The sequence below is a fragment of the Lagopus leucura genome, unplaced genomic scaffold, assembly GCF_019238085.1.
Source record: "Lagopus leucura isolate 7727_CA_CO unplaced genomic scaffold, USGS_WTPT01 Super-Scaffold_100018, whole genome shotgun sequence".
Classification (NCBI taxonomy): domain Eukaryota; kingdom Metazoa; phylum Chordata; class Aves; order Galliformes; family Phasianidae; genus Lagopus; species Lagopus leucura.
The window spans coordinates 13,891,664-13,917,802 of NW_024962272.1; the positions used below are offsets into that span (position 1 = coordinate 13,891,664).

Consider the following 26,139-nt stretch of genomic DNA (forward strand, 5'->3'; position numbering starts at 1 on the left):
TACTCGTCCTTGAAGGAAAGAGTGGGGGCACTTATATAAACTGTAGGACGTTAAGATGAAACGTTACTTACTTCTTAGCCTTGTTTCTGGCATATAGTCTGCTTTGTCATGCACCCATTCTGGGCGGTGAGGCCGGATGTTGGCTTGCGAGGCAGCATAGGCCACCGGGTCATTGCTAACCCAGGCTGTCAGGTAGATGTAGAAAGCATTTGGGTTAATGATTCCATCTGCATCCACCAGACGCTGTTTAGTCAACTGCAAAATGGAAAAATTAAGACTTTCAGAATGAGTTTTGGTTTTGGAGCTCTTGCTGTAATGTTTTCAGCAAAAAAACAAAAACAAACAAACAAAAAAAAACCAAAAACAAAACCAACAAAAAACTACTCGTTTGACAATAAATTCTAAAAAAGTAGTGATAATAAAGTGTTTATTTACAAATTAATACTCATATAGCATTTACCATAACCACTAAACCTGTAGATAGTTCCAGAATAGAGTGAAGCAACTACAGCTGAATTCTGAGCCTGCAGCCACAAACGAAAAAACAACCAAGTTGGAGAAACATTTCAAGAAAGGGAAGAAAATCTGGCAAGAGTCCCTATACACGTCTGTGTGCAGTTAACCTCTGTTGTTAACACCGAAGGAAATGCCACCCAGTAAATGGAGGAGAGCTATAAAAATAAAACAACATCTGTATAAATTTTCCTAACACTTGCCTCCTATGACCTATGTATTCAGAAAATGCCCAGCATCAAGAAAGTCGACAAGTGCCCTTTGTTACTCAGGTCATCATGAGCAACTGTATCTGTGGGGTAAACAGCAGTGGCACACTTCCAGCATTCTGTAGCCAAACACTCCACAGCTAGGGCCATGACAGAGGACCCTGGGGGTGAGAAGTATTATTGGGTTTTTTGTTTGTTTGTTTTGTTTATTTAACATTCTGGCCTGGCTCCAGCTTCAGGACTTTTTAATGAAAAGAAAAACAACAGTGACGGTCATTTGAAAAAAAGAAAAGAAAAAAAAAAAGCTAGATTCCAAAGATCTGGATTCAATTAATCCACAGGATATGCAACAACTGCATGTCTTCAAGCTGTCTTTGGATCTGCATAGTATAGATCTCTGCACCACACTTTTCTCCCTCCCAGGCACAGGAAATTGTATCAGCAGCTGTAGTCCAATCACATTTGTTCCACCGTGTACCTGGTACACACTCCCAAACAAAACCTCACTTAAGGTCTTCTATTCTACTCCTTTTATTTCTTTAATTCACTGCTAAAGCTTCAATCCGATCTGACTGCATGCTGCATGTTGCTATACAGCAGCATTTTACACATCACAGTAACTTTAAATAGTGTGCTCTATAAAATCTTTCACCTTTAATGCCAGCGAAAGAAGGAAAAACAACAAGCAGATCTGCCAAGAAACTCATTAGAAATATTATTCCTCTGCCTAAAAGCACATGGAATCAATAATGATTCAAGGAAAGGAGAAGTTAGATGATTGCAGAATGTCTTCTTCTTATTAAAGATGAAATTGATTTAAATACAATTTTAGTTAAAGAAGTCAAACCTAGTATGCAGTCATCTAACAATGGCTACAGTAGTTGTATGCTGTTATAATCTTCTAAAAGGAGACCAGGTGTTCTATTCAGCAGTTCAGCCAACTGTCATTCCTGACTCTACCACAGTGTATCTGTATTTATGACAACAGTACAAGAATATTATACTACCATTCATCAGTTACCTTCTTCAAAATTTAGGTTTTTAATGAAGTGATAGCAAATACTAGGTGCAACATCCCAGAGCTGAGCAAAGTTGATACTACAAGGAAATTTGATTCAAATCAGGAACGATGCTACTTATGACAACATGACTAGCACTGGCTCTGTGTCTCATGTAGTTTCAGCCTCCATACAACCATGTACATAGCTATGCACCTTCCAAAACAAATTCAGTGAAAACAGAGCGCATTTCAGACAGGAGCAGCATGTAACACATCAGTCAGTAATCACCAGTAACAGGCATTCCCAGCGTTGATTGTGAAGGCTTCGCAACACAGCCCAGACAGCAATTACACATAGATCTAGCAATGTCAGCAAGGCCATGCAGTATGGTGTGACTTAAACATTTCAATGCAGAAAGATGGAAAAGTGACTACAACATGCTCTTTGCATCTCCTCCGACTCCTGATGACTTTGTGCAGTCCTGTATAAACCAATAAGGACTCTGATACAATACCTGACTGATGTCAATGGGCTTTGCTCGGTTGCCTGTTTGTACCAAGAGTTTGTAAGCCAGAACAGCATCATCAGATCCATTTTTATAGTTGTTATAAGTGATTTTCCCAGTTTCCCAGTCACTGTCAAATGCATCCTGAAGTCCTGAAGAGTCAAGAGAAGCAAAGAGAAAATAGAAGAAACAGGTAAGAAATCAGTATTAGAAACAAATTTCAGTAGGAAGAAAGAAGAATTACTCTTTTCATTGTAAACTTTGACCATCTATGGCTTAAAGCAAGAAGAAAAAAATCCATTTGCAACCTCTCATATTTGCACTCCTCATTCAGTCATTGTGTGGTAAGGCATAAGTACTGCTAGCACATTCTGTATTCTGTGCAGAAAAAAAGTGAGAGAAACAAGAAGGTGCACAGGAGAAGCCGCAAGACCATTCTTACATCATGATGAGCAGCAAAGCTGAATGGCAGATGCAATGTGCACTGGAGTTACCAATCATCACAACTAGTAACCTCATCATATAGAGGAGATTTGGGATAAGAACAAGACTCTCAGATCTGACATCCTCAGAGATTTTTCCAAGTTTTCATAGCCTCACCACTGCTTGACAGCAATGCTATATGTGAGACAGCAACCAAGCACTCTGCTTGGAGAAAAAAGTGGGGAAGTGTTAAAGATGTCTGCAAAAAAAAGTATTTTTCCTCAACGATATACAATTTCAGAATCATCACACTCAAAATCCACTACCACATTTGCATTTATTGCCCCTGAAAACAAAGCTGACTTGGATGGTGCCAAAAAAGAAGAGGCTGAGTTAAGCCTTAGTTTAACATAATTGCCTGCCCTGTAGTTGAAGCCAGAGAACCAATTAGTCCATTATCTGGCAGAAAAACACCCTCCATGCTTCCCCCTTTTCTCCCTCCCCAGCAGAATCCTGGCCAAGTGCATTAAGCCACAGAGGAGGACACACACCACTCTCATTAACCGTTCTGGGCTACTGCAGAGCACTGAGGCAACAGCTCGAGCGATGTAACCAGAAATTCCACTACAACAGGAAAAAAAAAAACACTCAAACTTTAAACTTCAAACAGCAACTCAGCTGCTTCTCGAGCACAGCGTGAGTGAACACGATTTTGTCAATTTGTTCCATCTGTTCAACTTGTGTAGCTAATACAAGTCGTGGGATCTGCTGCCAGCACATGTAAAGATCACAGCCAACACCTATTCAGTCTCAACTGTTATTTTCCTCTTTGCCACCTTTTAAGGGGGAGGAACACCTCACAGTACAAATTTGGATCATATTTAGAACAGGAAGCCACAGCCTGGTACAAGTAGGCTCTGTGCAAACAGAGGACAAACCGCATGTCCAGGAAAGGGAAGGAAAAGGCCAGGAGGTGGTGGTGGTGGTAGAAATCACCAGCCCACCTCACAGCCGCACTGAGGAGCTATAATGAAAACCATCATTACAGATCTGATAGGTTAGCTACAGCTGTAAGGAGATAAGAATGAGGGAAGAGAAAATATGGCCTGACACTGCCTTGGGGCCTAGGTGCTCACACCATCAAAAAACGCCCACTCCCCTAGAAAGCTGCCTCCTGTGCTGTCTACAAAATTGCTCCCACTGGTAAAGCCAGGAAGTTGGGAACAAAGTGATGCAACAGGCCTGCCAAATCTATCATTGCAGCCCCTTGATACTTGTCCAGGATGAGGATGCTTCCCCACCAGGCTTCTTGAAATCACCAAAGGAGCTTCACAGCCCCCTTAATAGTGCTGCTTGTTGGTGCCCTTTGAGTGGGAAAACACTATTTAAGACTTGAAGAAATACATACCCATCCTTCCAGAACACAGTTCGGTTCTCAGTTTCTCAGGAGGTGGCTAGGTGAGAACATTTCTGCTACCATAATTATCATATAAGTGATGATTTGGGGAAGTAAGAAGGCTGTGAAAAAAGCATGAGGGGAAAAAAAGGAGAGCCCAACAAAGATCAGCTCAACTTTTAAGTAGAAATTGTTTCCTTTGGTAACAGGAGCACACAAACTGCTATGCTAACCAATGCCTGGGGAAGAATTTCCATCCTAATATGTAGGTAGAACTTCCAGACTAATATGTAGCTCCTGTCACAGGGCTAAACTGATATATAAAACCAAATATACTCCACATGTAACTTGACCAACCTGTGTTGAAAGGTATGCTAAAAAAGATGAGCATATTTTACACTGCAACAGGCAGAAGTTCAGCTCTTTCACATCTCTCACTCTCTGTCCCTTCACTGCTCCTAAAAGTCTGATAAACTCTCCAGCTCCATTCCCTTTTATATCTTTATTTCTCATTAGGTATAATTTCTTTACACTTTGGGCCATCTTGTTACCGACCTTGCTGAAACTGGAAGTTTGAGGAAAGAATACCAAGATACCACTCCATTTCCAGAGAATTTCAAAGTTTGATTGTTAAAATTTCCTTGAGATGAACAGCAGAGTCACTGCTAGCAACATATGCATTTTTATCATAAACTGTTTCCACCAACTATTTTAAAGACTTTTAATCTACTACAGAGGTAATTTAGATTAACAGAAGGTTTCTGCTGATGCCTTTCTGCAGAGAAATTTTTTAAAAATTAGGGAATTTGTATGTTACTTATGGGACATTTTTATATCAGCAGTGACTTTTGCTTTCTAGTTCAGAAGGAGGGGAAGTCCTCCAGAATTATGTGGGAAGCTGAAAAGGGGGTGAAGAAATTCCTACTTAACCACGTGAACAGTTGGCACTATGAAATATAAGATGACACTTTGCAGAAACTAGCCTAATTACAAGCCACCATGGAATTCAAGCTACCTCATTTAAATTTGGTCACCTACAAAATAACATTTCCAATTGAAAGTTAACACTAGTCATTCATTTATTCAGTTGCATTTTCAGTAGCAGAAAGCACATCAATATGACTGAATACCATGAAAAAAAGTACAGGGAAAATTGCAAGGACAAGTGCATCAGGCTGACAGCACTCTGCTGTAGGGAAACTACAAGCATTCAGCTAAACCAAGGAGGCTATCTTCCTAAAAAAATGCTTTTGCACAACACTGTTGCTTCCCTTCAGTCCATTTTGTAAACTGTTGAACAAATGCATAAATGTCAGAAGGCCATCTTGAACCTTTAATCTCCACAGTACTGAATTCCCAGTGAAGACAGTAGGAATTAGGCACATAGTTCAAAAGTCATTCCTACTTTGATTATCCTGCTCACTTCAGCACACAACAATGCAGCAACAGAACTACTTCCATCTCATAAAGGACATTCCCTCGACCCAGACTAAAACTTCACCCCATTTGTAAAATCTGTTTTCACTTTCCCTTCTCTTCACTCCTTTGATTTCAGTCCTAGTTGGCAATGACCATGTACCCTTCCGTTCACTACTGTCTGCACCTTCAGATAATCCCTTAAATATGACAACAGTGACAGTTTTTACTATGATAGGTCACTTTCCCCCCAAGTTAATGCCTTGTATCCTTCTCTACTGCTTTGTAAATACAGTATCAGTCAAGATGGCCCAGTCTTAACAAAGCAGTTAGCTGTTTCATCCTAATTGTTCCAGTCCTGAGGAAAGTTGAAAGAAGGGGTAAGGACACAGATATAAACACTAAGCAGTGATCATCGTGATTAATTTGAAACTAGTGCATGATCAAAAGGCAAAACAATATGCTGTCTGTCACAGGGCTGGCACAAATACTTGAACTATCCCAAATCAGGCTTCATGGAAGTGTCCCTGACCACTCCTGTAGAATTTTAGCTCCTTGTGTCCAGGGTACCAGGATACTCACAGCTGCTCTAAAGGAAGAACAGCAGAGGGGAAGGAAAGAAGACATGCAGGCTAAAGTGGACTAGAAAGGCAAGAAGAGAACAGTAACACCTCAAGACTAGCGGAGATGTGGAAAGGTCATATATGAATGTGTACAAGCAGCATAGAGGAGATATGGAGGCATTGGTTGGTGAAGAACAGACGAGCCCTTACCATGAGGAGGGGATTAGAAAGAGGCATCCAAACGTAAAGGTAAGAGGTAGCCTCTGAAGGGAGTAACAGGAAAGCAAGCAATCTCAGAGCAAAAGCAAGTGGCCTGGCCTCCAGCATTTCATTGTGAGAAGCCAGCAAAGCAGCAGATCCAAGACCACCTTTTCTTAATTTTACTATTGTCAAACTGTGCTCATGTTCAGCACTAATATGTGAAGATCCTGAACACAATCTGCTCAGATTTCTACCTCACAGGTTCCAAAGGTAGAACCTGCTTTCCCTATTGTGGTTATTATTTGGTTGTCCAAAAGAAAAGAAATAAAATAAACACCAGCATTATAAGAGATTGGAAAAGCACATAGAAATGTGTTTGCTTAGGAAGCTACAGGGTATGTTAAGGTTTCAATATGGCAAAACACAAAAGTTGTACTGAATTTTCATCCCATTGACACTGCTTTCTTCCCTTGCTTATGAGAGAAAAAAAAAATAAGTAAAACTTACAATAAGGAGACTGCAATGAATGGACCCGGTACATTTTAAAAATAGAAATAAAACAATAAAACAGCTGAGACTCTGTTCTGTTTGATTCTACCGGTGTATTATATATGCAATAGACTCAATAATTTTACTATGTATGTCCTTTAGATGCCTCTGCTTTCCCAATACTGCCTAAGAGATTTTCAGAGGGAAGAAAATATCTCCAAATACTGGTAGTTATGTAAATGTTTTCTGAGAATCATTGGCTGCATCTGTCATCTGTAAATAGTTAAGGTAAAAATATACAGACTCACTAAGTCAGCATAATTAATTTTTCTGTTGGCAAAAAGCTTGCTGAAGATCCTTTCAACTAAAATGGCAGAGGTGAGATAGGCATATTTCAAGGAGAGTGCACTTGCTCACAGCAGAGAATAGTTAAATTTGCTGAGATGTAACTGTACAATTTAATTTGATACAAAAAAATTATTTGTCTCAACAGGTGTTATTATAGTATCTTTAACATCTTTATTATGCTGACTTCAGTATAATTATCATCAGAGTACCTGAAAGGCTGTGTGTCTCCCATCTCAACCTCTACCCCTTTATAATTCAGCTCAGAAAAAGCAGCACCACACAAATAGCAAAGATACTTGACTAGAAATCTAGAATGTGTGGTGCACTCATGGTCCAATAAAATGCCTAAACCACACTGGATTTTATTCATGCCAGCAGTCTCAGCTGAAGCCAACAGGATTGCTCATGCTGAAAGTTAAGCCCGTGCCAAAATACATTGCTGAGGTGGGACTTTTCATTTACTGTTCTCAAAACACTCAGCAAACATTTATTTTCCCAAGACACTGGACCATATTTGGCCACTAATTTTAATCAGAATTCCTCACTGTTGTTGTTGTTTGGAAGTTAATGGCGTGAGATTGCCTCTCACACTTACAATCTTTAAAAGCTTCAAAACTGTCTTAAGGAGTAGTAAACTTAGCCACAAAGAAGAAAACTGTTAAGAAAAAGGAAAGCAATATTCAAACTCAAATCAGAACGTCGGCATCCCCCTGCTGTAAGCAGTCTTTAACTGTGTGGCTATATTGGAAAACAGAAATATTCCTACAGTGATTAAGTGCTTGCTAATGCAGAATAAAGGTACATTTGTGCAATTTTTCTCTTACCTTGCAGCCAGTCTCGAAAGTAGTGTAACCACATTTTGGGAAGCTGCCTATCCTCTTCCAACAAAACATATGTCACATTGCTGAAACTTCTGTGAAGTTCGTAAAGTAAGTGCTGGACATTTGGATAGTCTGCTTTCTGTGTCACTATGTACATATTGTAAAACGAAAAGTACTTGAACTGTGCGGCAATGAAGTCATATTCCCGTGTCTCCCGAGGTACAATGTCTGTGAGATCTAGCCCATCTCTCACCCGGGTAGTTCCATAAAGGCTAAGCCCAAGTAGGCCCAGGAAAAGAAAAATAACCACAACCTGCAATAGCAACAACAAAAACAGAAATGCATATGGTTTTAGGTTTCTTTAGAAACTAACAATTCATAGTGGCACACAACTGAACTAGATTCAACATTAATACCCATCACTACATACTCTTAAGCCTATTTTTCTTATCTGTTTTTTCATACACACATACACATAATGCAAGGCTTAGATAATTTGTGTTTTACTGAAAGGTCTCTAAAGCATGGAAAAAAAATTTATATGGTAATAAATAATGGCTTTAGTTACGTAGTTCACAAGCTTATGTTACTGTAAGTCAACAAACCCTCCCCCCCCTTTAATTTACCTTTGAAACTATATGACTATTCTGCTAGCGATATAAAATTTTTGAAGTATGAACAAACCTGCAAAATTATTAAGAATTCCTATTGAAAAAATTTTATTCCTTAGTTCATTATTGTTTATTGCAAAATATTTATTCCTTAGTTTATTATTATTGTCAGGGCAATTTTCCTTGCAGACAACGCAGAAGTCTTTTTTCAACAAACAGGTAAACTGTTCTCCGATTACCTTAGCTTTTGGTTTTAGGAGGAATGGCGCATAATGTTTTTCTGCAAAAGTTGAGAGTGTCCACTTTGTACAGGGTGGCTCAAGGCAATGCACACTGGAGTCCGAGAACTGGGAGAGCAAATCCCTTGTCGAGCTTGTGCTTTCTGGGCTCTGGCAGCTAAGACTATCTTGAGCCACTGTCACAGGCTGTACTGATATTTCTGATCGTGGCTCCGCAGTGGTGTAGTACACTTGTGTATGAGGATCATACTCAGTGCGCAACTGCACTGTAGACTGCATTGTAATCTGAGTTTCATGTGCAAAGCTGTGACTGCTGTACGGGGGTGGAGGACTGTAACAAATATTGTCATTTTCTGCATATGCTTGAGGCTCGATCTGAATCACTCTAGTGACACATGGACTGTAAGAGAAGAAAAAAACATTGCTTACATTCTTATTTTAATCAGACTAGGCAGGATAATCTGCTTCTGCCTGAAACCGTTTCTACTACTTTCAGATGGTTTATGTTAATTATCATACTTCAACATGAATCTTCTCCAATTCTAAATGCAGATGCTACTTAGACATGGTTCTAATTGTAAATATGCACAGATTTCTTATCCTCAATGAAGCAGAAACCACCATTTGTTTGAAGACATCGAGATAGACTCATGTAAATCCATTAATTAATTATACATGCTAATCAGTTCAATAGCCAGGTAGTCACACACAGTCTGAATGTGTAATGTGTATGTGAGTTTGCATTTGTGCACCCACACTTAGAATTAGGCTATTTAAATGAAAATGCAAACATATAAAATACTGAGTTCTTCTGTTTAGAACAATTGAAGTAACTGTTAAATAATAGTTGAGCCTTCTGCGTAAGATCTCAGACTTCTGCGAGGCAGCTTGAAACCACATGCCACACACACACAGAATGCTTTAAAAATGAAGTAAACATATGCAAACATGCATAGGCATTGCCCAGGTAGGATGGGCTAAATGAAGAGAGAACATTTCAGAAGTATTTCTTGAAGCATTCTTTTTATTTTAGTCTAAGCGAGAACATAATATATTGTGATGGTGGTGTTGGTTTTTTTAACTGACAGAGATATTTTAGTCTAAGTGAGAACATAATACATACCTAGTTTGTGGTGGTGGTGGTTTTTTTTTTATTGACAGAGATAAATCTCTTCTTGTAAATAAGAAATGACAAACTGATGACAGAAAATGGCATATTTTTCATCAAATGAATAAAACCTACCTAAAAAAAGAGGTATTCAGAATGTTGCTTACCTAAACAAAACAAGCTGTTATTAACTGAATTTCCTCATATATAAATAAGCTCAAATTCTGATAAATATTTGGTGCAACTACTGGTGGTGGAATACATGGGTAGTCTGATTGCCTCCTACTTTTGAGAATTAAGCCTCCAAAACTGAAGCACATTAAACTGTCCAGTGAAAATACAACTTAATCAGAAACAGAAAGCAAGAGTCCTGTCATGTGATCAACTCCTTGTTCTAGCCACTCACTAAAACAAATTTTGGAAAGTCCTTTCTCTCTTTGGTATCAAAATCAAAAGGTCAAATACAGAGACAGATCACAGTAGCAAACACAATTTGGTCACTAGCAATATGATCAAGACAATAAAATACTGCTGCAGTGAACACCCACTCTGGACAAGGAACAGTAGCACTCAATGACCACAAAAGGACACACCTCATCAATCAATCTGTCACACATTCTCACCTTGTAAAACAGCAGAATATATCCAGTCTCCTGTCTTCCCGACGATAAAGGTCCATGCTCAGTATAGCAGGAAAAATTAGCAGAACCATTGCGAAGTTGAATACCACCACAACAGCTGCCTGGAGATCAGTCATAAGAGAAGCAGTATTGATTCTTAGCTTCATGGAGGCCATCATTTTTACAAAGCTTTAAACCTCCTTTCAGTTCCCATTTACCCACTCATTTATCATACCTACCTGTTAGGCGCTTTCAAGCCTCTCCTCAAGGGAACTTAATATATCTCAATATAACTCAATATAAGTTATAACTCAAGGGAGTTATATTTTTACTTTTCAGTTTCATTATGGTAGTCCTATTGTAGTTAGTTTCTTTTAATACTAAACTTCGTCTGTTTTAACGTGTCTGTGCCTGGAGATGTAGTGGCACCATGATTTTTAAAGTGGAAAAGACATGAATTAATAAATCACCCATTTGCATGAGATCCTGCTCTGTTCAGTCTGCCATTATAGAAAAGATGGAAGCATAAGAAAACCTGGAATAAGGTCTGATGTTCTCACATTTAACAGTTGTGAAGTTATTTAAACATTAAAGCACATTTTAAAATCAATAATGAAGAAAAGGTTCATCAAACTCTAATGAAACTACTGATATTATGCACTTGAAAGACTTTAGAAGTCCAGTCAGAAAGAATAACATTTTGGGATTACCTCATAGTATTTTCTAAGCAGCAGCAAAACTAATCCAACAACACATAGTAAATCTACGTATTTGTGTTAATCAGAAGTCTATTAATGATCCAAGTCTATCAAAAGTCTTAAACTGGAACAATAATGCATCCTAAATTGGAAGAAGAATACTTGCTTTAATTTGTAAAGTGAACATTAATTAAGGGAAAAAAAATCCCTGCACGCCCACCTTCAAACCATACTTCAAATCGTTTCCCATGCAGAGATTCTCAGGAAATCTCCATAAACATACGTAGCACAGCATTAATCATCGTTATTAATAGCATTTACTTGTAATGTGGAATTACTAAGAGCTCTAGCTGTCAAAAAGGGAAACCTGAGCACAGGTAAGACTGGAAGTTAACAAGTAGTATAGTAACAGATATACTGGAAAAAAAAAACAAAACCCAGTGGTTGAGCCATCAACAAGTGGGAAAAAAAAAACCTGAGATCCTTCTGTTTTAAACCTTCTATGGTATCAAATGAGCAACAGGCAACCTAGTTTCATAATAATGAAATTACAAGAATTAATATTTAAAACAAATAAAATCAAGTGGTGCACTTGATACAGACATGCTGTCATTCTTTCAAAATAAATAAGTTGCTGCTTTTGACCTTGAAAAATCAGCCTTCAAAATCGGTAGCTGAAAAGATGTTCATGTTTTAAAAATTCCTGACCTATCGTGGTACTAAATTTTTCTCTTATCTTTCAAAATCAAAGTATTAATCTACTGAATGACTTTTAGACTTCTGAAGCTGTTAAGTTTGATTAAAAGACTAGATATTATTTCTGTGTTTCAAAGAGCATATTAAGTTATGTAAATACTGTCTTGTTAATTCAATCATAAAAACATTGAATGCAAATGTAGTGCTTACTGTTGTTTCTCTTTTGCTGTCTTCAGATTCTTAAATAATTTTGGTCCTGCTAATTATTTGTAGACTTAACTACTGCAAGAGTGTTTATTATTTAAAACCTACTTATCATTTAACCATATTTGAGAGAAAAGATCCATTCATTGTTTCACTATTTATAAATAGCCACACGGAAAGGTACGTAAGGTACGTAAGACTGAGATAAAGTGATTTCCTTTTGATCCTCTCTAGAATAAATCGAATCTGTTACAAAAACAAATGGCTGTTGTTGACAACATGGTGTTGCTGGACCTGGTTACTACTTTTTTTTATTGCTACTAAACCACTGAAAATTATATCACCCATTTTACATAAGTAATCAGTTGTGTCTAACAAAGTTCTTTTGTCAAGGATGAGCTAAGTTTTACTGAAAGTGTTAAAATGTGAAGTTTTACTGAAATTAATCATCTGATGTCTGACAATAATTCTTACTTCTCCCTGAATGGCTGAAAAATCAAAATTCCTCTACTCCTACTCTGTGTAATTCTGAAAAGAGTTCATACCTTTTCGGTTCCCTCTTTAGACACCAAAATCCTCGAAACTCAAACATTACTACCCCTGGGAACAAATACTTAAGAGTATGGCAGAGATAAAACTAGTTAGCTATATTCAGGTGATTCTGAATTAAGAATCAAAACTAATGTAACTGCGAAGAGTAAATTTGCTTATTAGCATGGCATTCCTCCTGCAATCAAATAGATTTTCCAATGCATCCTATCATTTCTGAAGTACTAATCTCCAAAGGTTAAATGTTTTTAAACAATCACCTCCATTCTTATTTGTATTTTAACAGATCCCTAGAGTTTAACACATTTCCAGCATGTTGCAGGCTTTCTTTCCTTCACCTACCTCACCAGCATTTCAAGGTTGCAAAAGTGCTCAGTTTTCAAACTTAGAAAAACATTGCTCTTTTATCAGTTCTGCCTGTTGCCTTGTCAAAAGTCTCCCTGTGACCTGACAAGGTTCTGTATGTCTCCCAGTTCCTGCTGCACATCCCCAGCTCCACAACCATATGGAAATATGTGACATGAGAGAGCAGATCAAGGCCAGATTAACAGAAGGAAGGAAGAACTAGTGAAGGTGACTAAGTGTCTGATACGATCATCAGCCACCACCTCCTCTCCCAGTACTAATTAGGACATCTGATGGCTCGGAATGGAAACGTACAAAAAATGTGATCATGGCAATATTCCCTATCTGTAATGACCACATCCATTGAAAAGCACCAACAAATCTGTGGTTGCACAGCTTTCAGAGTGGGGGCAATCTGCTAGCAGTACTCAAGCTGAAAGCATGCCTTAGTATTTTGGGAAAAGGGCATCTGCTCTTATCCCTTCAGAAAAGAGTGATCAAATGGAAGAGCCTTAGACTCTCATCCTGAGAAATCAGTGAAGTTAAGATTAGTGTTGGAAGCAAAATAAATATTGCGTTAATCAGAAAAAACATTGGTCATTTTCTGAGAAATTTGCTCCAATTTTGCATCTTTTTATAAGCCTAATAGTTGCCTGCTGCAACTGTTAACTGAAACAGAAGAATGGCAGTCTGTGTTGGAGGCAGCAAGGGAGAAGGGAGCCAAGCTGGTAGGCTGGGGCCCTGCTTAAGGTATGTGCTGCTATTTGCCATTCCTGGCAGCCCACCCAAGGAGAGTGTGTGTGCTGTATAGCTAGAGGTGATGAACAGACGAGGAGGTCTGTCAGGGAAACTTCCACTCCACCACTGCCTATCTGCAACTCCCCCCTGACATCGCACAGTCTCACATCTCCCCCTTCCTTTTCCCCTTAGGCTTTGATTTTGCTTGTTAAATTCTCTTGTCAGGAGCAGGGAAAGCTAAAAGATGTCAGTAAAAGCAGGGGGACAAACCACTGCAGCAGAGTAAGATGATTTGAATGAGTTTAAAAACCTACATTCTTTCTGTCCACAAAACCCACCACCACCACCTGGTAATGTACTCTTACATTTAGGAAAAAAAAAAAACAAAAAAACAAAAAAAAACTTGTCATTCTTACTGTGAGGGAAAAAGCTGCTGCTAAGACTTGTTGGGCAAAGTTCCACCTTTACTGACTACTAAATCTACACCATTCCTCAACTGCTGGGGAGGAAGTTTCCACTATGAGCAAGAAAAGTTAGGTGAATTTTTATGAAGTTGTGCATTCTCTTCTTTGGTGCAGAATGTATTCCATAAAGGTGTCTGAACATTTTGTCTGAGGAAGAAATTCAGCCCAACAATAGTTATACTCTGCCATACCTCCTTCATTTACACTCAAAATAAAGAACAAATTTAAGATATTTCTACTGTGAATTTTGAATCAGTTTAAGTTCCATGAAGTAAACAAACAACTCAGGGCTTTCGCTGGAAATCAGAACAGAAGCTGAAAAAGAAGAAAGCATGGACACGCAAAATGTCAGCTTCCAACTAAAAGACAGACTTGTACACGCAGGAAATCATTTATTCTCCCTCAGCAGCTGGATTATTTTACAAATAATGGGCCTCAAAAGCTATGGAAACTTTGAAAATTATCTTGTAGTATCTTAAGAAAAGTGAATGAAGAGTAAATAAGGTCAAGATCAATTCTTTTTCTAAGCCCATCTGTTAAAAATTCACTACCAAGATGAGAAGAAGGTAGCCACTGTGGAAAGTAAACTGCAATATTTCATTGCCTTCTGAGTCAAAAGCAATCAAAGATGGCAGTGAGTTCTTTAATCAAGCCCAAGAGAGAAAGGAAGAAAAAAGAGTATTAGTAAAGAAATCTATTTCTAATACTAAACTTCTACTACTTCTAAAGAAATTAGTAAGAAATTAGTAAAGAAATATAAATGCATACTATCCATGAAAACCTGCCAAGGTTATCTGATTCTGAATGCTGTAAGTAATGCACGATCTGACTTTGATTTTACCTGGTAAAGCTAGACAAAGCAAGAAATAGATGTTCCTTTCCAACAATAAGCGATAGTGGTTTCTGATTTATCCACGTTTTCTAGTTCCAATAAATCTTCAGTACAGATTTTCAGCTGCCCTTTTTTTCATATTTTCAAATCATTCCTATACATGAGGGCTGCTCTGTAACAATGCCACCTAGTTTATTATGCTGGGCCACAAAATCAGAGGCCAATAGTGGTGGTATGGCAGTGGAGATTGAACTGATATTCCAGGACATTTTGTAGCTGTGCAACCAATGGCTGCAGAGGGGCTGTCTAATAAAATAGTGTCAGACATAGAAGTGCGTATGAAGCAAAGATATGGAATTGAATTCCTCCATGTGGAAAAAAAATGGCATCCACTGACATTCATCAACAATTGCTGAACATTTTTGGAGACCAAGTAGCAGATGCCAGAACAGTGAGGCTGTGGTTGATGTGTTACAGCAGTGTGAAAGACTAGCTGTGCTCTGGATGGCCATGAAGGCTATTATGAGTGCAGCATGCGGGCTCTTGTTCATTGCTGGCAGAAATGCATAGCTAATGGTAGTGACAACATTGTAAAATAGTGCTTTGTAGCTGAGAATTTGCTCTACCAAACAGTGTTATTGTGTGCTTTGTATCTATTGCAGATTCCACGGAAATAAATAAGAGGCATTACTTCTGGAGCTACCCATGCATGGGGTTGTTATTTAAAAACCAAAGACAAATTACAAATGTGAGAAAGGACTCAGCAATTGAAATGCTCGTTTTTGAACATTCAAGCAATCCCACATATAAATTCTATATTAATCACTGCCTTAAAACAGACTTTGATCAGTGTTTTCATTCTGAATGATGTTGACATGTTCATACATGATTGTATTGAAATCTCATTGGGATCTTCTTATTTGTCATTTTATTCTGTGGACAGCTTTTTTGTTTTCTGATTCACTCTATATGGTGATAGCAGGTAGGAACAAAATACCTCAGGATTTGTACTGAGATTACAGTAATTGCAGCTGTTGTCTCCACTTACTATCCAAAGGCAACCATTCATGTTCTGGTGCAAAGAATGAAATGAGAGGCTGAGCAAAATCTGATTAGAGAAGAAAGAACTAGTTTTGTTGGTTTCTGCTGAACAACTTATAGGTATGATTAGGACAAAATGGCTAATCTCTGTTAAGTACTTCTTATGGTACGCATTCAGGATGTAGTAACATCTACAAAAGCACAGTTACTGCTATGACAGGAAAAAAATACTTCTCCTCTGATTCCTGGTGAGGATGTCCAGTATCCTGTTAGGTGTTTAAAGTACATGTTGGATGGCTGAATCTTGACTACAGATTTAGAAGATACGAAACACTTCTTGCAAAGTATTACACTTCAAACATAATCTCCACATACTGAGACCAGTCTTTGCTACAATTATAATTCTATTCTGTAACTATTACATCACCTATAGAATAGACATCTGGGTTTCAGCAAATCAGCAGAGCTAAATTCTGCTAACCACTCAGGACTCAGCCATAGTTTTAGATGCCACAGACACCTGCCTAACTGTGCAGCAAACCAAAGAGGCCTTTACTTCCTCCATTGTTCCATACCAAATTGCCTATTGAGATGAAAATGGCAAATGAGTTACTAAAACTTACTGATCATGTAGCTGTCATCTCTACTACTACTGTAAAGTTTACTACTTTACAGCTTAAAGCAGGCATATCTAAATCTCTGACAGCATTAATTGCCATATACTAAGAAAAAACTAAAGTCTTTGCTTCCTCTGGGTAGCCAAGAGCTGCAGGAGAATGAAAAATAATAGAAAAACCCACTCTATGACAGAAGAAAAATGACTCCTGAAAAAGTAGTTTGTCTGTTCCACATCAAGGTCAGGCAGCGCTATAAATTCTTTTTGTGTCAAAGCAATGTCTGATAGGAAACTCCCAAAGATTTCTTCAAGTAGTTTGTTTATAAAAAAAGAAGCTTTCTTCAGCATCGTTAATATTTCATCCTCCTGAAGGCATATTATCAGAAACAAATACAAGAAGATGGAGGGAAAAAGGAGAGAGTAATACATGTTTCAGCCCATAAAATTAATGTTTTCTCTCAAAGTACTTGTAATATAAAATTCCTGAAGTTCTCTTCAGGAGATTTTATATATATATAAATATACACATTGCCTTGCTCCCAATTAATATATATATATTACATATATATACATATATATATATATATATATATATATATGATGGCAAGTGCATTCTTGCTGCTGTCACTGAATGTTGGTTATAGTTCTAAAAAGCAGCAAATTAGGCAAACCTGAATGAAAGAACTGAATTCCCACTTAGGAACATTAATGTATACACTCAAGTGCAGTCCAATAATCTTGACTGCAGTAACAATGCAAATCTTTCTAATGACTTGTTTCTTCTTAGTTGTAAGCATCCTGGTTTTTGCACTTAACCCAGTTGTGGAATGGCAGTGCACACTACCATCAGCTAATAGAATGCAAGAAATTCCACAGGAGGAGCAGAATCAAGGGCAGATAGCTACTAATTCAGCAGCCTGCAGAAGCACTGAATGTGGATTTATTACTGTCACTAACAGGTATCATCATTGGTCTCCCACAACTGAAACACATATAAAAGCTAACAAAGTAGCACATGAACTTACTTGGAGTGAAAATGCTCGTAAAGCAGGAATAGGGATTAAGGCAGCCATAAAGAATGCAGTAACATTGCTAATAGATGTAAGGGCTACACTTGCTCCTGTTCGCTTCAAACATTCACCTGTTCTGTCCTGCAAAAACAAAAACAAAAGCAACAGCATATCTTAAAAGTCATATGGATAAAACAAGGTCCTGCAAATGATATGGTCATTCCACAGATACAACACAGCAGTAATGAAAAACTATCACAAGGAAATTCCAAATGCAAGTGCGTATTTAAGAGTACGTCAATAAAAAACACACTAAGAAAGTATACTGTGCAGGAGAAAAGCAGATGACACATAAAATACTGATTTACTTTTTGTGGGTAGAAAACATTATAAAAATCTGATTCTAGCTTCAAAAGACAAAACTAAGTTAATACTGTCATTATATTGAATTATCTGCAATTTAAGGATGTATTGTCTACTGATGGAGTCCATGGATGTCCATCTGTTACCATTTTTCAGACAAAATAAGCATGCATTAACACCATAGATTCATACTATACACATCTTGAAGTAAGCAACATAAAAACAACTCCAAACCCAGGAACAACCACCCAGGAAAATCAACAGAAGCAAGCATAGGAGATTTTCTCAACCAAATAGGCTATAGCAGAGTAGCATTGTAATGTCTGCATGCTGAACTAGCTACGAAGATAACAGGGAAGATACTGCTTGTATATAACAGAATGGGCAAATTTATGTTGTTTTTAAATAATCTGTACTTTGGGTATGAAATCTGAATGAAAGATACAAAGGTTAATAAAAGGAAAAGATCACAGAAGTGATGACAGATTTCATAATATGAATGTTATGTTTTGAAATGTCATGGTCAATTATAAAGGATAAAAAAGGAAAACAGAAGAAAAACTCTTAAAATCACAAATTAAAAGACAAAACAAATAAAGGTAACAGATAATAATTTCCTTCTTATTGTTGCTCTAAAACTGTGTCCTTCTATTGAAAGCATTCTACCATTTTAATGTCAGACTCACACTTGAGTTCTCAAATTTACATTACTGACATTTTGAGTAAACTTTATGCAAATCAGGAAAAAAACCTCTAAAGAAAAAAAAAGCAACTGTTGTTTGTTTAAAATCATTACTAATTCATTATTACTTCAGTATCTTTCCCTATAAGAAGCCTTTTATTTCACCCTAACTCCCCGCTTTCTCATTACCTCGAATGGAATTCTCTTATTCTGTCCTGTTTCACTAAATGCATGAGCTAGAAGGAAAACATCATCTACACCAACTCCGAGAGCAAGAAAAGGCAGAACCTTGGGGAGAAAACAAAACAAGTAAAAACAATGACTCCTGTTTTATCATCTACCATGCAGCTTGCTATTACATGGTTAGTTGAAGTAACTTTACACTTTCGACTTAACATAGGGACACAGAAAAAAAGTATACAGAACCTAATAATTATATAAACCACTGAGTATCTGTCTTTTTCTTTAATATCGTTTGGCATCATCATCACCTAATTTCTCACAGTTCAAGTTAATAAATAGGAGAAAAGCACAAGTGTAGAACAGCAATACAAATAATTTGGTAGTTTATTTTCCCCAAAGATTCATGTGTTCATTCACTAACAAAGTGCTAGTAATCAAACTTTTGGCTCCTAAATACCTGAGTTGTGGCAGCATTAAAGGAAATTCCAATCAGTGAGCACAGACCCAAGCCTGCAGCCACTGATAGTGCAACCAACAAGACTCCTGCCAGCCCCACGGCACCCTGAGACTTGGCACAGTCCCACCTCAGCATTGTTAAACAGGCGTAGGCAAGCTAAAAGGAAGGGTCAGGGGAAAAAGGGAATTAAAAAAAAAAAAAAGTATTAGAATGGATTGTTTTTTAGAAATGATACCCTCTCTTCCACACATATCTTTACAAGCCTTTTTAAACAGAATAAACACATTGGATATTTTACGCTGAAGTGACAAAACTTTACAAACAGCAAATTTATTTTAAGTATGAAAAAACTGCTCTGGACTATTGACTAGTAAGAATGAAGCAGATATTTAAACCATGCAGTACTTCTAGAAACACATAACTATAATTTGTTTTATTACCATTAGTAAGTAGCCACTAGCTACTCTGATAACACTGACATCAGAAAATGACTTTAGGATGTCATCCAGGGTAGTTGTAGTAAAGGAAAGCACTTTCTGAGTAGAGTTTTGTGCAACACTTTGATGAACAACCTAGGAATAGAAAATAAAAGAGCAGTTGTGTGAAAATTTTAAAAAAAAACAACAACAACAAAACAACCCAAAAAAAACCATTTTCTACAGCAAACACCTGAAACTGTTTTTGCCTGTTATAGCATAACTGTTCCTGTTATAGCATAAACCTTACACAAGAGATTTCACTGATTCTAGATGAAATATGCTCCATTACTACTTCCTGAAAGCTACTGTTTATCAAGTAAGAATCTGCATGCTTTAGAAAAGTCTACTGTATTCACAGATGATTTCAATTTCAGTGTAAAGGTTTTCTCTTTCCATAACCTTGCTGTTGAAAAGTCTTGCCTTTAATCCAAGGCCAGCATGCTCTTCAGAACGCTCCTCTTTCCCCCATGGCAGGGCTATTTCACAAAGGTCAGAAGAGGTCACAGTTTGGGACACAAAGGCCAGGCACCGTCATGTGGCCTCCCCACCTGGACTGTTGCTGGGAGAGCAATTGATGCCTAGCCTATGATGCAATTGATGCCTAGAAAATTGATGCCTTTTCCAGACACCTTTAAAACAATCATTCTAACCAATTGCTTTTAAATTCCAAGTAGCTCTTCAGTTCCTTCTCACTCTCAGCAAAGCAGACATGTTCAAGACACCAAACAGTAAAGTCTTCCTGGCTTCACAAATGTGAATAATCAAGCAGCTTATCAGTTAAAAAAGAGACTAAATCAACTTCAAACTGGGAGGGAATAACTCAATTTTAGTTAAGCATCTTCTTTGAAGGAATACTATAAAAAGCTATAGCAAAGGACAGTGGATCTCAGCACAACTTTATACTATGGTATCTAGGTTATTTTCACTTTTACCTCGACATACATCCTCTGCCAGGCTTCTAGAATTGCTGCTGCTTTATCCTCATTCCAGTTGATATGTGAAACGTATTCATATCCCTTGAAGTGCTCATACATTTGCTTAGGAGTCATTAACTGAAACATGGTTTGCAAAGCCTGGGCACTGTAACAGAGAGAAATAAGAGGAGGAAGAGGCATAAAATCAGTATTTTCAGTAAATTATTTTAATGGCACGAAATCCCAAAGGAGAGCTTAATAGCAGCTTGTAGGAGCTCTTGATTTTATAGAGCACATATTCATATTAAAATTGAATAAAGTATAATTATTCTAACTATGTATCTGGTGCAGCTGTATGGGTCTTTTAAGTACTGAGGTTAAACATAGTTTCACTGAAGTTTATTTTACCATTATTTTTTTTACAGGATCACTTCGGGGTGCAAAGACTGTAACTCAATTATGAGGATCATGATTAATGGATAACTTATTACTGTGAAAATGACACAATAGTTATTTCTATAAGATCTTGTAAAAGCAATTGGCGATTTGTCATTTGAAAACCTTGGTCTTCTTTAACCATTCGAGAGAAATGCCATATTTAACTCCTGGTGTCTAGCAAACTGGAAGGAGTTTAGCAACAATTATCCATGGCAACTTCCCACAACATGCAAATGTATCCGACAATTTTAGAAGCTTAAGGAGCTACATTATTTTTCACTAAAAGCATATTCTTTGGCTTAATTGGTGAAAGATTTACTGCAACAAATAATTCTTCAATGTTTGGTGGAAATGTAAAAAAAAGTTTATAATCCATACTAAGACTTCCAATAAAAAACACCTATATTAAATACGTGATAGTTGTGCTTCATTTAGCTTACTATGTCCCATATTTTTCAAAATAGTTCTCTCACACAAGTTTTTTCCACCACTGAAGTCCTGACTTTCATGACTTCTTTAAGAAGTCTAAAAAGTATTTTGTTTTATCAGACAAAAATATATTCAAGACGTAATAACATAAAGAGTATACTTTTCTCCATACTGATTGTAAACAAAAAGCTTAGTTTGAATTTTGAGAAAAGTAAAATAATTAAGTACTTTACCTGTATTTTTCCCCCTTTTCCTTTTGACAGTATTTCAAAAAATGCTCAAAGTTGTTTGGTGTTTCAAACACTGTTCAATGTTTATACATACAGCCAAACAACAAAGCTGCCAGGAAAAAAAAAAACTATTTCTGAGAAACATACATTATCATTCTGAGGTTAGAAGCAGGAAGCAGCGATGCCAATTAAACAATCATCTAATCACTGCTTCAAGTTCTGCTTTTTTGAGACACATATGTCCTCCTAAAAAGACTCATAATGCACATGAAGGATAAATACATGTGCCCCAGTAACCAAACTCTAACAGGGAAAACCTCTAAAATTTCCATTAACCATTTGTTTGTTTACCTGACAAGTTTACCAGAACTGTTCTTGACTGTACCACCTATAATTAACTCTTCCTGCCAATGCATGTATTTTCTTGACAGTCCGTAGCATCCACCACTTAAAACAAGGGCTACGTCAAGAGGCTAGAAAAAGTTATAAAGAAGAAATTAATCAGTAGCATAACTTCAGACAAAATTGTACCATAAATCAAAATCTCATGCAATAAGATAACTGATATTAAAGATTGTCTAACAGGTCTAAAAAGAAAAATTGTGCTCAGCAACTCAAGCAGACAAATCAGTCAATTGGTCAAATTGCAACTTTTCCAAAGCCTGACTGAAAGACAGATGCGTAAAACTGAAGACCATTAATTCAAATTATTCACAAAGTAAACAAAATTGGCCCTACCTGAAGGAAGGAAGGCTTTTCTGTCCAGTGTGAGCATACAGGACAGATGTAATTCAGCACTGGTTATCCCTATCTGACAAATTAAGTCTTTCGAAATGCTTACACTGTCACTTTGCCATGCTTTGCAACTACCTGTACTATGGACTCTAAAAATAGGGGATTAACTACTGCATCACAGAATGACAGAAAGTTAGCAACTCTGTTTCAGCAGCAGGTAACATCAGTCAATAATTAGACCTACATACTGCTGCTTCTTTCCTCCCTGTCTCCCGCCTCCCCAATAAAAGATATAAACAAGCAGAAGAAAACTTACTTTGGTAGAATTTTTATTGGGAGCTGTGATTGGGCAATCAGGATCAGCAGGATTCAAGCAAGGTCGATCCATATAACCACGACCAACCTCTGCTTTATTAAGCATTTCTTCCCAGCTCTCCACTTGGTAGTTTATTTTTTTTAACTCTTCCAAGAATTCTAAGGGGTCAAAGTTGATCCACTGCAAAGGAGGTTTCCCTCTGCAAAAGAGGAATTATTAAAATAAAGGAAGACAAAAGAAGTACCGAAACAAACATACATTTGCACAGATAATTGAGGGTTGTTTTATTTTTTAAAGTATGTTTGTTTTCTAAGTTACTACTTATGCTGATAAGGCTGTTTCATACAAAATAAGGCATATTTTAATTATATTTGTTTATGTACTTTTCTCGTAGCCTTGTTGTTATTTAAAATAAAAAATTCAGGTTTCACGAAGTTATTGCATAAGATACAATATATTCACAAGCAAAGGAAAACAAATTATCAAGCACCTAAATAATAAAAAAGCAGCCAACTGCTGCTTCATAGAATTAGGGGGAGGGGAGAAGGAAAGAAAAGAGAGGGCTGAAGAAAGAAAGCCTTTCTCATAGTATCAGATTACTTCTTACTACTCTAATAATCATCTTGCAGATATAATCAATCAATACAGCTGATCTTTGTTTATCTGTAACAATGCTTCTCCTTCAAATACCCTGACAGCTTGACTGTTGACTAGCAAGCTCTCCTGCTACCATGGCTGCCATTACTATCACTGTCACGTTTCCTATCCCCCACTTCTGAATTTGTGATGTTGACAGACTAGAATGGACTCTGGCTGCCTTATTCTGCGTTTCAAACCACACTGTATCTGTTTAACCAGGCTTAAGTCATTATTCCAATTCTCCCAACCAGAGAACCCAAACCCACTACATTTCCCATCTAAAAATGTACACTAAAGGTTATGAGATAGCCATTGCAAATCACTTTTACAGAGACAGACAAGCTGGAACAGAAACAATAACTCAAAGACTAACTCTTGCATAATTAACAGAAAATGCGTGTGCATATAAACAAGTAACTATTTGAAGGACAGGGCATATAATATCACACTTGTAAATTGTGAGAAACCACCCATCAAAAATGCTACGTGTGGTTTCTTTAATGACCTCGTTAGCAAGGGATTTGGTTGTGTTCCTTAGGAAGATCTAAGATTTAACCCCTGAAATTTTTTTAGAAATAAAATTTTCAATAAATCAACGTTATTTGTAAATTAATAAAAAAAGAGACAAGTTGATTTCCAAAAGAAGCATAAAGCCCTTAAAGCTTTGACTGAGAACTTAATTTCTTCTGCATACTAGCAGAGTGAGAAAAACAATACAGAAATCTGATTCCTACAAATCACCTTACAGAAACAAAAATATATTTCTTCAATTAAAAAAAAAGTCCATGCATATTTTCAGTAGAGACACTGTAATTTTATTTTTCTGTTGAACCAGAATGTCAATGAACAGTCAGAAAGCAACCCAAAATCATATATAGTTACAGAATTAAAATTAGTCAGACTAGAAAGTTAAATAAAAGCATGCTTACAATAGATAGGCAGTTCCCGACTGTAGCTTTGCTCCCTCCCAGAAGCAATCCAAAGGAGTGATAATTAAGCAAGGATAAAGATATTCTATAATCTGTCAAAATGAGAAGTAGTAAATATACAGTTAGACTAAGAATATAATCTAAGCAGCGTAAGTTGAATTATGATTATGAGAAAAAGCTTACAACTAAATGCCTGCTATTCATACCTGGTCCATGTAACCTGCTTCTGTGATGAGTTCTCCTGATTTATAACATAAATGTTCCAACTTCCATTGTCTGTAATAAGAAGAAAGAACTAATGTTTTTCTTCCACAATAACTGAAAAGTTATCTTTTAAACGAAACGTACATTCAAAATAACAATTTATCCTCACTTATTAGCTTCAAGTAGCAAACCACTGAGGAAGGCAACTAATACATCACACCTCACATAAAAAATTCTTTTTGTGGTTATAAAATAGATATTTTTGTTTCAGTTGTTCTAAACGCTCTCTGTAAATAGAGCTGCTTTTGGGTGAGCAGACTGGTTGACCTGATTAATAAGCAGAAATTTGACTTTATATAAACAAGGCCACTTGTGACTTCAGTTATCATTCAGTGATGCAACCAAAAGACAACTCATCTTGAGGCTCAGAGGACTAGAACATTCCTAAACTGACTCACATACAGGAGGAAAAGAAACCATCAGGTTTTCTCCCTCCCTTTTTTGGTTGTATTACAAATTCCACTGATGTGACTTCTGGCATTTTAACACAAAGCAGTAGCCAGGTAAATGCTTGTTAGAGCCTGAGCACAAGCTGACTCAGGCATCAGGTGGATATGCTGAAAAGTTATCCTGAAAGATACTGGGTTTCATGCCTCAGAGAGCATCCCTAGGTACATTATCATATAAGCAGTAACCCTGGAAGAACCACTTTTCAGGGAGATTCTCAGTAGTCCAAAGCTGGTACCCTTGTAAGGCACAGTTTTAGCATTTGCTGTTGTTGGACACCACACAGCTCCCAGTCTTCATATGTGCATATAGCCACTCTGAAGTTCAACTCTACTATGACTACCTACGTTACTGAATAACTGTTATTCCATCTGCTGACACTTCTCACAGATTTTCATCTCCCTTTATACACAAACTACTGGAATGACAGTAAATTGTATTAGTGTTTAGAGTCATTATGTGATTCTAGGTGGTGTGTCAGTGAATGAATACATCTCTAACACAAAAAGCTTTTTGATATTAGCATAACATCAGTAAGATTTCACACTGGGAGCACAGACATCACAGGAAGACAACTGCTGAATATCATAGAACTGCTCACAGAGGCACGTTTTCAGAATCTCTTCCAAAACTACTTACCAGTGGCAGACAAATCAGAAAGTCCTAAAACAAAGGCTCAAAAATTCTAATCACTTAAAAATATCTGGAGAGAAAAACAAATACAATTTTCAGAAGTTACGTATCACCAAGAAAACTTTTGCTTATCTGCTTACCTGTTGTACATATAAACATGCACTCTGCTGGCCTGAAGTGCAGAGTCAAGGTGCTGTCGGAGTGCTTCCGTTGTTAGTACATTAGTTCCATCTTCCTGTGGAGTCTGAATCATGAGCTGGGGGTTAAACATGGCCTCTTCTCCAATCTTCTGCCGTGTGTAGTTTAACTCCTGACTCACTCGTCCACCAACTGATTTTAAAAAAG

The 26,139-nt window shown here is 37.2% G+C and overlaps 1 protein-coding gene across 3 annotated transcripts in view; it reads right to left on the reverse strand.

The window, feature by feature from the left end:
* The window catches only part of PTCH1 (patched 1), a 65,882-nt gene that overhangs the window by 15,885 nt on the left and 23,858 nt on the right, over positions 1-26,139 (reverse strand). For all 3 annotated transcript variants that reach the window (XM_042877481.1, XM_042877480.1, XM_042877482.1), the window contains 15 exons: positions 25,935-26,124; positions 24,657-24,726; positions 24,451-24,542; positions 22,883-23,081; positions 22,183-22,304; positions 20,753-20,900; positions 19,782-19,913; positions 19,342-19,497; positions 18,891-18,989; positions 17,672-17,797; positions 10,467-10,585; positions 8,736-9,135; positions 7,889-8,198; positions 2,238-2,380; positions 72-255 (listed from right to left, as the gene is read on the reverse strand). In XM_042877481.1, coding sequence (XP_042733415.1) covers positions 72-255; positions 2,238-2,380; positions 7,889-8,198; positions 8,736-9,135; positions 10,467-10,585; positions 17,672-17,797; positions 18,891-18,989; positions 19,342-19,497; positions 19,782-19,913; positions 20,753-20,900; positions 22,183-22,304; positions 22,883-23,081; positions 24,451-24,542; positions 24,657-24,726; positions 25,935-26,065 — 2,431 coding nt within the window. In that variant the 5' untranslated portion in view covers positions 26,066-26,124. The remainder of the gene's footprint in view (positions 1-71; positions 256-2,237; positions 2,381-7,888; positions 8,199-8,735; positions 9,136-10,466; positions 10,586-17,671; positions 17,798-18,890; positions 18,990-19,341; positions 19,498-19,781; positions 19,914-20,752; positions 20,901-22,182; positions 22,305-22,882; positions 23,082-24,450; positions 24,543-24,656; positions 24,727-25,934; positions 26,125-26,139) is intronic.